Source organism: Eleutherodactylus coqui, chromosome 1 (genome assembly GCF_035609145.1).
Source record: "Eleutherodactylus coqui strain aEleCoq1 chromosome 1, aEleCoq1.hap1, whole genome shotgun sequence".
In the NCBI taxonomy this organism is placed as follows: Eukaryota; Metazoa; Chordata; class Amphibia; order Anura; family Eleutherodactylidae; genus Eleutherodactylus; species Eleutherodactylus coqui.
Genome location: NC_089837.1, coordinates 99,238,321 through 99,250,014, shown reverse-complemented (window position 1 = coordinate 99,250,014; position 11,694 = coordinate 99,238,321). Strand labels below are relative to the sequence as shown.

Here is an 11,694-nt window from a genome sequence, read left to right as displayed (position 1 = left end):
ACGCCAAGAAGCAGTTCCCACAAAATTGTTCAGCCTGACCGCCAGGAAATCTGGTCTTGCATTGGGAGCCCCCTGACCCCGGGGGCTTCTCTGGTGTCAGTGATGGCACTTCCAATAGCCAAATGCAGGGAGAACCAGCCAAGTTGCTGTCGCCCGTTCCGCCTGTGTTCGAGAAGCAGGATTGAGATGACCGGAGCACCACCACCCAATGAGATTTAATGTGTTCAGAGGGGATAGCCAAAGGACACCAGTCCCAGCTGCAGTCTCCTTAAAAACGCTGCGCAGCATGCGGATAGGCTGCGGGGGGGAAGGGGGTGCGAACTCACCTCCATAGAGCTCCTGGACGGGAACGAGCCCTGCATGCCACATGCACCAACAGTATGCCAGCAGGAGCCAGAGCACACCAGAAACACGTTACCCAGAAGTGGGGGCGGAGCCTGGGACCAGCACCGGCCGACACAGCATCAGGGGGACTGCAGGGCACAATGAACGCCATCTCTAGACCCCCATAACTTTAGTTTTTTCCATCGATGGGGTTATGTGAGGGCTCATTTTTTGCAGTGACCTGTAGTTTTTATTTGTACCATTTTGCAGTACATATTGCTTTTCAGTAACTTTTTTATTAAATTGTTTTTCTTGGAGTCAGGGTGACTAAAAAAGTGCAATTCTTGTATTGTATATTGTATTTTTCTGATGTTTGCAATGCAGGACTGGAAATGTGATATTTTAATAATTTAGACTTTTATGAGTACTAATTTCATACTTTTTTTAAATTGTGGGATCTTTATAGAAAAATCACATTCCATCCGTGTGCCATGCGGGCGTGATGCGAATTTTACCATTTAAACTATTGTAAACACTTGCGATTTCTTCACATTCAGAATGATACATTTAAGAGTACGATATTGGTCTGAGTTTCTCGTACCGCTATCAAACTTCCCGTGTGAATGCACGTTTACTGTTTAAGGCACTGACTGATATAACTGTACTTACCCTTTCCAGATCTTGTGTAAAGTAAGTTCTCACATGTACGATTATGGTCAGCTGCAAATCCATACCGACCACCGTAAAGTGTCTATAGTAATTGTCTGGATTAGAAGACATGGTTTTTAAAAACTTGATTAAAGAATTGTGGGAGTGAATAGAAGGGGGTCCCAGATTAAAAACCTACTTAAAGCTATCTGAAGTGGGTAGAGACAGTTCAGGCCCAGTTCACACGTGTTGGACTTGACACGGATTTTGGTGTGAAATCTGTGTCACATGCTAGAACAGTCCGGACCCCATGCATATAAGTGGGGTTTCCTCCAACCTGTTTAATGCAACAGATATCTCCGGCTCTGCAGGGTGGAATAAAATCCGCTGAGGATATAGAGAGTATGCTACTTATTTCTGAATAGTACACTAGGGATTAGCAGCTAGGAATGACAGTGGGACTAAGGCTGCTTTCACACGGGCGACAAAATCGTGCCATTTTGTCGCGTTGCAATGCCGCATTAGCAATGTTTTGATTGATGCTATTTAGCGACACATGAAATCGCAGTTTTCGTGCGTTGTGATGATACTTTAACATAACAAACTCCTACCTTAATGTATCGGGATTTTCGGAGGAGGGGAGGGGGATGGAAATATAAGCCCTGCCTCAAAAATAACCCCTAGCTGCATTACTCTAGGAAGCGAGGGCTCTGATTGGCTCTCAAGTGCCGGGGCTCAACCAATCAGAGCCCTCTCAAACGCAGCGATATCACACCTTTTTTTTTGTTAATATAGCCATGTGGGAGCTTATTTTTTGTGAGACAAGTTGTACATTTCTTATTGGCACCACTTTGTGGCATGTAGGGGCGGGGATGAAAAAAAACAAAAAAACTAAATTTCACCATTGATACGAGAAAAAAAAAAAACTGAAAATATTTATATAGTTCTCTTTATGTGTTATATGTGTTTTACAGACTAGAAGCAATTAAAATAAAATAGTTTCTCTGTTGCCGCATCACAAGACCAAGAACATTCTTATTTTTTGACAGAGCTGTATAAGGATTCATTTTTTACTGTACAACCTCTAGTTTTCATTAGCACCATGTTGGGTTACAGTTGACTTTTTGATCACTTTTTTGGGAGGTAGGATTAGCAGAAAACAGCAATTCTAGCATTTTTTTATCACGTTCACTGTGCGACATAAATGACGTTATAACTTTATTCTGCTGGTCAATATGATTTCAGTGACACCAAACTTATATAGTGTTTTATATTTCTTACTTCCTTTTTCCCCGCGTTCTCAACTTTGGTATCTTTCCATCAATGGAGCTATGTCGGGTCTTTTTTTTTTTCTGGAAAGAGTTGTAGTTTTCACTGATGCCATATTTGGATACATTGATCGCCTTTTAATGCACTTTTTTCCATTCTTTGGGAGATAGATGAATGAAAAATAGCAATTTTGACATTTATTTTTATGTCATTCATCTTGCGGGATAAACAAAGGTTTTCCTGTATTTGGGTCATTATGAACACAGTAATATTATGTGTGCATTTTTTTTTAAATTGTGTTTGTGGAGTAAAATGTATGTATTTTTTAAAAGTATTGAACTTAAACACTACATTTAGTCCCTCAAGGGGACTTAAAGATGCAATCGTTCGATTTGTAGCATAATACACTACATTACTTAGTTACGTACTGCAGTGTACTATCCCTATAACAGCACAGCTTATTAGACCGTGCTGGAGGCAGGGTCAGATAGACTTGAGTTACATACCAAAAACTGAGGCCTTTTTCAGGCTTCCAGCTGCATTGGAAATCCATTGGCATCTTGTGATCGCATTACAGGGTGCTGAAGGGTGACAGGAGGAGCCCCCTCCTCTGCTTACACACTGCAAACATTATTGATCATGGCATGGAAGTTATAGGTCAGGAACGGAGGTTTCTCTGCTCCCGACCATTAGAGCAAGAGCCTATCTGTCAGTATACATGGCGTATGACAAGCTGTACACTTTTCCTTCCAACTAGCTACACATGCCTTCCTCATTACCGATGCAGCATTTCCAATACCCCAGAGCAGCTAATCACAATTCTCTGCTATAGCTCTTCTGTATCCTAGCCTTACTGATGAAGAGGTCTTGTACATCGAAACGTGTTTATTTGCTGGTTCCAAAACAATAAATGAAAAGTTGATCCCAATTCTTCAGGCTTGCTGCTTCTACTTTTGATCTTGGAATTCTGCACCATCCTACCAGCTATTTTTTCCATTTTACTTCATAAACAGGTTTAAAGCCCATTAGTAAGTGCATTAAAAAGGCATATTGGTGGTCACTAAGCGGTTAAATATACAAATGCCAAATAATTTACCACACATTGTAAAAAATAAAAAATGTTTTTTACTTTTGGCTACCAAAGTTGGGACAGACCAGACATGATTAGGGCAGGGGCACACACTGAATATCAAAAAGGAGCACAGTGTAGGATTTGGTTACAACCTCTTTGAAGGTAACAGTCGATGATTGTGAATCAACTTGGGCAGGTCCACAGTGAGCTCTACAGTATGGGTACCGAGTAGGGTGATGATTCTACCATATGTCAAATGATGCCATGGAAGACTCCTCCGACACAGATGGATACAGCCTCGCTCACGGTGACACTTAAGGTGGTAGTGTTACATTATATGGACGGACAGGCACGGTGGTCTTCTTTACCATACATCACCTTCTATGCACATCTTCATATAGAGTCTAAAGGGGATGTTACTGCGGACAAGAGATGGCTAGAGACTAATGACTAAGCTGCATCCCAAACCAGACTCACCACGTAACTGGTCATCAACCAAATAGCTTACCCCCTTGGTCATGACAAATGCATAAGACCAAGCAACAACCAGAGTCCTCATGATGGGGCGATGCCATGTTGATGATGGTTGGTGTAGATATTTTGGTATAGAAGAACTTTAAGGTTACATAGCAGATTATTACATCCAATGCTGGGAACGGTTGAGGCAGCAAAACTCAACATCGCAATTTCAGATGTTCATGTTAAAAGGGTAAAGAATCCATGTTTCAGAAGTAAAACTACGACTACTGTTATCATTCGCGAATATGCACCTTAAGATTCAACTCTCCAAAATAGGAATATTTAAAAAGACAATTATCAAATAGCTGTAAAATAGCTCTCGTATAAAGTAGAGGAACTTCGAAAAAGTAAAATTCCTCCATGTGAAATGCAGTGTGATGCTTTCTACCTGTAGCCCTCTACTGACAACATTGCCCTAAGGGTTAATAATCCAGTGTTAGACTTGCAACTGATAAGAGACGGTCAAAAGGTATCCTTAAAAAATCCCCCATAGGCCAGCTATAAATAAATAACATAGTACAGTACATTGGTAAGTCATGGGCCAATTGGCACCAGCTAGGGAGGGTAAAGATGGCACCAGCCAAGAAAGTCACGTTGTGTCAGAGTTCTGGTAGATGACAGAAATGCAAGACGACTGAGTGCCGCTGTCCGGACGAAAGGAGACAGAATATGAAATGTTCCCACACGAGTGTTTCCGACAGATTCGTAGACGTTTTATGTACTTGGGTGTTCGTTGAGCGGCGCGGGGAGAACCATGTATCTTTAGTGCTTGCTTTAATCGCATGACTCCATGATGCCGCTGAGCTCCAACTCCTGGAGAGCTTCTGTATAGTCTTCACAAGCTGAACTTTTGTCCTTACAGAAAGTGCAGCCCTGGAAAAGAATGGAAACCGCGACTCAGACAATGTGGACCGGGAGCAGAATCAGTAGTCGGACAGATTTCACAGACTTGGGCCACTCTCACACAAGCATTTGTAAGAAGGCCCCGATTTTAAATGCAATGTTTTAGAACGCTTTAGAATGCGTTCAACATCATTTTTAACGCACCCCATCATTGCGATGGGTGATGTGGTGCATTAAAAAGTGTTGCAACACCGGAAAATAGAACATACAGACTTCGATTAAGCATCCATTAGAAATGCGGTGCTGAAACGCGCATCTGAGAAGCCCCATTGAAATCACTGGAGCCTCAGGACAACGTTTTTAGTGGGAGTTTCAAACGCTGCTAAAAAAAGGCTTGTGTGAGAGAGGCCTCATCAACATCAAATCTGATTCCACCTCTATGTTTTCAAGGACTTTTGAAATTGTCTGGCTACCATCAGCTTTCCATTAGCATGATTTTGATAAACATCCCCCAGCAATTAGCAAAACTTAACTATAACTCAACTTACAAAGTCTGTTTACTTGTCTAAACCTCCGAACAGTCACATTAAAATTGGAAAAAGTTAGCAATGACCGCCCCCACTCTGTACACAGCTGTAAATTCAGCATTCCCGGCCCCACTTCAAACAGCTGTAGTACAGGATCTATTATAGCCAAGGACAACCTCTTGATCTCATTTTAAAGTCAAAAACTGTAGTATGGTGGTAGCACTGATTGAACCGGAGCAACAGTTGTCTGCAATAGAATCAACCTTGTGCGTCAAAACTGTAATGTCTTTTTCCTGTGGAACGAACAGAGCTCGGGGCAATCAGTGGGGAGTTTAAAGGATGCAGTTTTTATTTACTGTAAAGTGATATTAGATTAATATGGGTAGCACGGTGGCTCAATGATTAAGCACTGTTGCCTTGCAGCTGGGGTCCTAGGTTCAAATCTCACTAAGGACAACATTTGCATAGAGTTTGCATGTTCTCCTTGTGTCTGTGTGGATTCCTATGGTTATTCCACACTTGAAAACAGAACAACATGTGAATTTAAAAACCGTGAGCTCTAATGGGGACAGAAGCCAATATCAGGCTATGTGAAGTGCTGCAAAATATGTATGCGCCATATAAATAAAGGGGATTATTATTATTACAGTTAATACCAGGATCAGAGGTACTCGCTCCAGTTCCAAGGTGGCACTCGCTCCTGTTTAGTGTGGCACCTGAGTGGACCACACTAAACAGGAGATTTAGTGGTACATCCTAGCTTGCCACTCCATCTGCTGTACACTTACGTCCTTGGCACTGATTGGTGTGAACTTGTATGGAAAGACTCACTGCAGCAGGGACCACAAAGGCAAGACTTTGCCACTCTGGTGGTCGGCACCTCGACTCCTGGCAAAAACTAAAAAAAATACTTCTACTACATGTAGAAACACTTTAAACCCTCCCTTCAAGTAAGTGATTACCATTTCTTCTACACCACTCTTTGTCCAACTAGATTGACCCTTTGAGCACAGGAGACTTTTCTTACTTTTATTGCCTGCATACTTGCTTCGAGACCCCTGGAGTGTCCTTGGATTCTCCCTGTACGATCTCCTGTTTCCTGGATGTCGCTCTGACAGGGTGTCTAGCCTACCTATTTCATATATATAAGGACCCGAGACGTGACGGCCTACCTGACCGGTAAGGCCGCCCACGCCAGGTGAGTTCTCTTTTATTAATACCATAACATTCCATGTCTTTCTTCCAAGCTCCACAGCGCCATCCTTTTTTAATTTGTATCCAATTGGAAATTCCAAGCTGGCTGCGGTAAAGTTTCACTGCTACAATGTTGCTGACAAGATTAACCAAGTAGCGGATCCTTAACATTTTTCTGCCAGATTACCTTTTCTGCATTATCTAACAAAAATCGTGCGCTCTCTATATATGGACTATATTATAATGCCAACTCTCTCGAGGGATATTCGGCACGGAAAAGCCTGTTTTGATGGAGTTGCTCTCTGAGAACAATCCAATATTAACTTGCGGATTACAGGCTGCTGTTTACTAACAGCAAGGGGGGATTTTCCAAGCATCAAAGCTTGCAAGCTATTACTGGATCCCTCCCATGTGCAAGGGCATTATGGAATTACTATTTAAGTAAGGTTCATACAGTTCAGCCCGACTGAAATATATTCTCAGTAAGTACATATATGCACGTGCACGGCCTAATCCCTTTGTGTACAGGGCGCTACATCCAAAAATAATCACCACCTGCTGCAACCACGTTTATAGGCCGCACATTTCCAGAGCTTTAATCCATCTAAATGTTGTCAGGCCAGGCAAACCGTGGCCCAAAACTGGACGGTCCCAGACAGACTCCACTATTTCCAGAGCAGACTTATCCTGTAGCCAATTATAGTATCTGCTGAGGCCAATCCGATTAGTGAATTAACTAGCAGAACGTTATTTATATACCTGCTATAGTCCGGGGTCTGCCAAAGTCCTCATCCTGCTAATATTTGCTGTCAGCTGATCCGGACTAAAATCACCCGGTGGAATCGTGCCCAGCGATCAACTATGAATTGTTCGTTCAGATGGAAAATTCATCATCATTTGTGTAGTTATGTGCAATTGTTCATCTGCCCCTTGTCTAATTAAAAGGATAATGCCTCAATGATCAAATGAGAATCTGAATGTTATGGCATATGTATGAGGAATCAAGGTAATTATTAAAGGGGTCTCCGGGATTCGAAAGACATGGCTACACTAGAAACAGCACCACACTTGTCCATGGGCTGTGTTTGGTATTGCAGCTCAGCTCTATTGAGTTAAAGGGACAGAGCTGTAATAAGACAGACCTGTAGCACTGTTTTGGAAATAAGCAGCCAGGTTATTCTAATTCTGGTCAAGCCTTGTAACGAGGTCCTAAGGGAATTTTTGAGAGTTCATCTTTAAATGCGTTACAAAAGAAAACAGAGGAGCGGAAGCTGTGACCGAGCCGAAAAGTTTTTTTATGGTCGCGGTCGCCCTGCTGACGTCATTTTTAGAGGCTGCAGTCAGCCTGAGCCGTCTCCAAACAAGCTGCTGCAGCCAATGACAGAGCTCAGAGCTTACTGCTGAGAGCTGTCATTGGCTGCAGCTGCAGGTTTACGGGACGTCAAAGCCTGTAATACACCACCAGAGCAGAGATAAGTGGGGATTGGTGAGAGACAAATATTAGTTCCTTCCTTATTCTACACCATGGAAAACCCTTTAGGATGCCTGTTAAGAACTCGGACAACCCCTTTAACATATATCGCTTTAAATATATTTGAGTGTTTCTTTAGGGACTGTATATACAGTATATATATGTATATATATATATATATATATATGTGGATGCGATTAACATTATGCATCTGGATGCTAATAATTTACATGCACCGTATGTTGTAGAAAGGACTAAAACTGGGATAGTCGCTTGTAAAGAAGGATCTGGATGTACTCATAGCTCATAGATTAAATGACAGCTCAATGTCAGTCAGCGGTTTCTAAGGCCAGCAAGATATTGCCAGGTATTTAAAGAGGCATGAACTCATGAGTCAGGGGCATCATCTAATTGCTCTACAAAGCTTAGTGTGCTCTCATCTGGAATATGTCGTTCAGTTCTGAAAGGATGCCCTGGAATTGTTGGAATTCAAAGAAGAGCACTGGGAAGGGGCATGAAGAACATAAACCAGGCTATAAAAGAAATATCATTTAAAGGCATTGTGCCAAGATTAAAAGTTAGTTATCCCCTAGCTAAAAGACAGATGATAACTATCTGATTGGTGGGAGCCGACCACTGGGATAACCAGCAACCTCGAGATTCTGAATATCCCCAACTGGTGCTGTGGTTGCTCCATTCATTTCAATGGGACTGATAGGGGATAACTGTTAATCTTGGCACAACCCTTTTAAAGGGGTATTTTGTGCTATCAATCCATAGTTGATCGTCAGCAGTCTGCTGATTGGGATCCCCGGCGATCAGCTGATCTCAGGCCTTGTACTTACTGCAGTGGGCCAGATGTTGACAGCAACATTCGCATTGAGGTTGGAGCTGGAAGTGCAGCAGAAGGTATAGCTCCCATTGATTTCAATGGAAGCACATTTTTCTATTAATACTTCCGCTTCTGACTTTAATGCGGACATGCAACTGCGCAGCAATGAGTGCGGGGGCTGAGATCATCTGATTGACAGGGATCCTAAGGATAGGTCATCAGTAGTTTTGTTAAAGCAGCTCATTAGGGAGTCCTTCCATGCATTCTCTATGAGAGAACTGTTTAAATAAAGTATACATCCAACATTTTGTAAGTATCCCCAAGCAATGATAAGCCCCTAAGTCAACCTGATTATCAGACCAATCATCAAAGCAGGTAAAAATATTGGGCAATGTGTGCCCATGTTACCAAAGGATATAATCTCACCGTGACCCCTACTGCCCATGGAAGGCCTCCTCTTTGTATCCATGGATGAATCTCTCCCAGTTCCTTCTTCTGATCATCTGTAAAACGAGGCTGAAGCTTCTGCATAGATTTCAGTCTGTCACGATCCTTCTTCAGAACCACATCAATGTCCCTGATATATAGAAATCGCATATATTAATAGACAAAACATGAGACACGGAACTATACCTTCAAGTATTCCACTGGGATTGTGAAATAATGCACAAATGTTTAGTTACTGTGCAAAAGTTTTAGGCAGCTGTGGAAAAATGCTACAAAGTAACAAATCATAGAATGCTAAAGTTGGAAGGAACCTCCAGGGTCATCCGGTCCAACCCCCTGCTCACTGGAGGAGTCACTACATCATCCCAGACAAATGTCTGTTCCGCCTCTGTTTGAAGACTTCCATTGAAGGAGAACTCACCACCTCCTGTGGTAACCTGTTCCACTCATTAATCACCCTCACTGTCAGAAAGTTATAATATAATATCAGATAAGTGGAGGTCCAACTCTCGACAGGCCCTCCGATCAGCTGTTTGAAGGTAAGTACAATGACCTCTTCTTCTCTGACCTGTGATGTCATGTTCATCAGTCACACGGCCTATATGCAGCTCAATCCCATGCAAGTGAAAAGGACTAAGCTGCAATACCAAGCACAGCCACTACAAAATGTACAGTACTGTGCCTGGGATACAAAGAAGCAGCCACAATGCTTGCCAGATCACCACAGCTGCTTCAACCTGCTGATCAATGGAGGTGTCACGAATCAGACATCGATGGCCTATCCTACAGATAAGTCATCAATATTATAGTACCAGATAACCCCTGTAGGACCAATCACACTCATGGTGATTTAATGTCCATATCTAAGATGTAATTTGCTTTTTTTTAGAAACAACTTGGTAGAGAAGACTTCAAGAACTTTTGGCTAGTAAATATGGCTAATGTATAGGGTGAAGTCAGCTGGCCAACTACACACCAGAACCTACTTACTATACTCTGATCCTACGCTGCTACAGAGACCAAGGAAAAGAGTACAGAAGGAAGAAATGGTTGCAAATTTGCAAGCTGTACGCCCACAAATTGAGCTTACCGTAAAGGGATTTGGTAGGTCATCATAACATTTTCATCTGCGTTGGCCATGAGAAGCCACATGGGATCTTGCAGGACATACTTCATGACAGACTCTCTACTTGCAGATGTTGACGCCCTTGCTTTCGGAGTGTTCTCGGAGGAGTCAACGCTTCCAAAATACTTGCTACTGTGACTTGTCTGGCTGCTCCCTGCAAAAGAAAGAGGCTAATTAGAGTATTATAATGAGCAAATACTGAAAACAAACATTACATTTGCATTGCAATGTGGTCTCCTCCAGGTAAACTATTTCCCTGCTACTGTAACCCACCCACCTGTTTGACTCCCAGATGTGCCATTTCCATTGGATCCTGAGGTTAATGATTCTGAAACTGCAGATGAACCCGAGCAAGTTCCTGAGCATGCATCTTCTTGAAGAAGAATGTCCATTAGGTCACTGCCGGTAGACACAGCATCACTAGTGTGGCCATCAGTGGGGAATCCTGCCGGTGATATAGGCTGAAGGAGTAGAAAAATAAAATGGAAGTTGAGAACTAGAAATGCAAAATCAAAAATGTAACAATAGAATATAATAAAATTTAATGTTGTATCTACCAAATCAGGGTCTTCACAGGGTTGAGGCATAAAAGTAGTGTTGACAGCACCTCCGACAGCAGCACCTCCCTCCAAACGATCAGCCTTTTGTGATTCTTCCAACTGCAGCAAATTGAGTTGAAGAGGTGAACTGCAGCGAGACTGGAAAAGAGGAGGTGACTGAGGATCCAGCGGGGTGGAGGAGCGAGAGATTCCTTCCTTCATCTTTGGTTCTGCAGGAGGAGCTGGATACGAAAAAGGCTGCACTGACTGAGGAACACAGGACGGCTGAGGAATGGGGAAGCCCTGCTGGGCAGGTGGGAATGCAGGTTGTGGAACAGGGAAGGTGGGAGTGGATGATGGAAATGTTGCTTGCGGCGTATAAAACGGTGAAGGAACTGGAAATGGTTGGGAGGGTGCTGTTCCAGGATAAACACTGGGTGGCAGAGTAGGTGGGTACATGTAATTCGGCAGCACAAGTGCTACCATGGGTGGAAGCAGAGGGGCATGGAAAGGCGGCATAGTGGATGACACTCCGTTAGTTGTTGGAATACCAGTATCATTTGGCACCGGGATTTGGGGAGAAGGAAAAACTGGCAAAGAAAAAGCAGGCAACACTGGATAGGGAAGGGGAGGACAACTAGCATGTGAGGTGCCTGACTGAGACCAAGCTGTAGTATTTAGCCCTTGGATAGGGCTGCGATGGGCTTGGGGTAATCCAGAACTGCTGCTATCCCATGATTCTGGACGCACACGTTTTTTTCGTGTCTTCCCGGTTTTCCTTCCAGAAGTATCTGGACCTTGTTGGGCATGAGATCGCAAAGCTTTAAAGGAAAGGAAAACTTTAATGAGATATCACTCCTATTCCAGCAAAAATCCAGTTTAA

The 11,694-nt window shown here is 42.9% G+C and overlaps 1 protein-coding gene across 1 annotated transcript in view; it reads right to left on the bottom strand.

Moving 5' to 3' along the window:
• Window positions 1–3,108: 3,108 nt before the first annotated feature.
• The window catches only part of LOC136623690 (period circadian protein homolog 2-like), a 76,757-nt gene continuing 68,171 nt past the window's right edge, over window positions 3,109–11,694 (bottom strand). The window contains exons 19-23 of the mRNA XM_066598198.1: window positions 10,830–11,632; window positions 10,550–10,733; window positions 10,237–10,426; window positions 9,126–9,276; window positions 3,109–4,705 (exon numbers count right to left, since the gene is read on the bottom strand). Coding sequence (XP_066454295.1) covers window positions 4,607–4,705; window positions 9,126–9,276; window positions 10,237–10,426; window positions 10,550–10,733; window positions 10,830–11,632 — 1,427 coding nt within the window. The 3' untranslated portion in view covers window positions 3,109–4,606. The remainder of the gene's footprint in view (window positions 4,706–9,125; window positions 9,277–10,236; window positions 10,427–10,549; window positions 10,734–10,829; window positions 11,633–11,694) is intronic.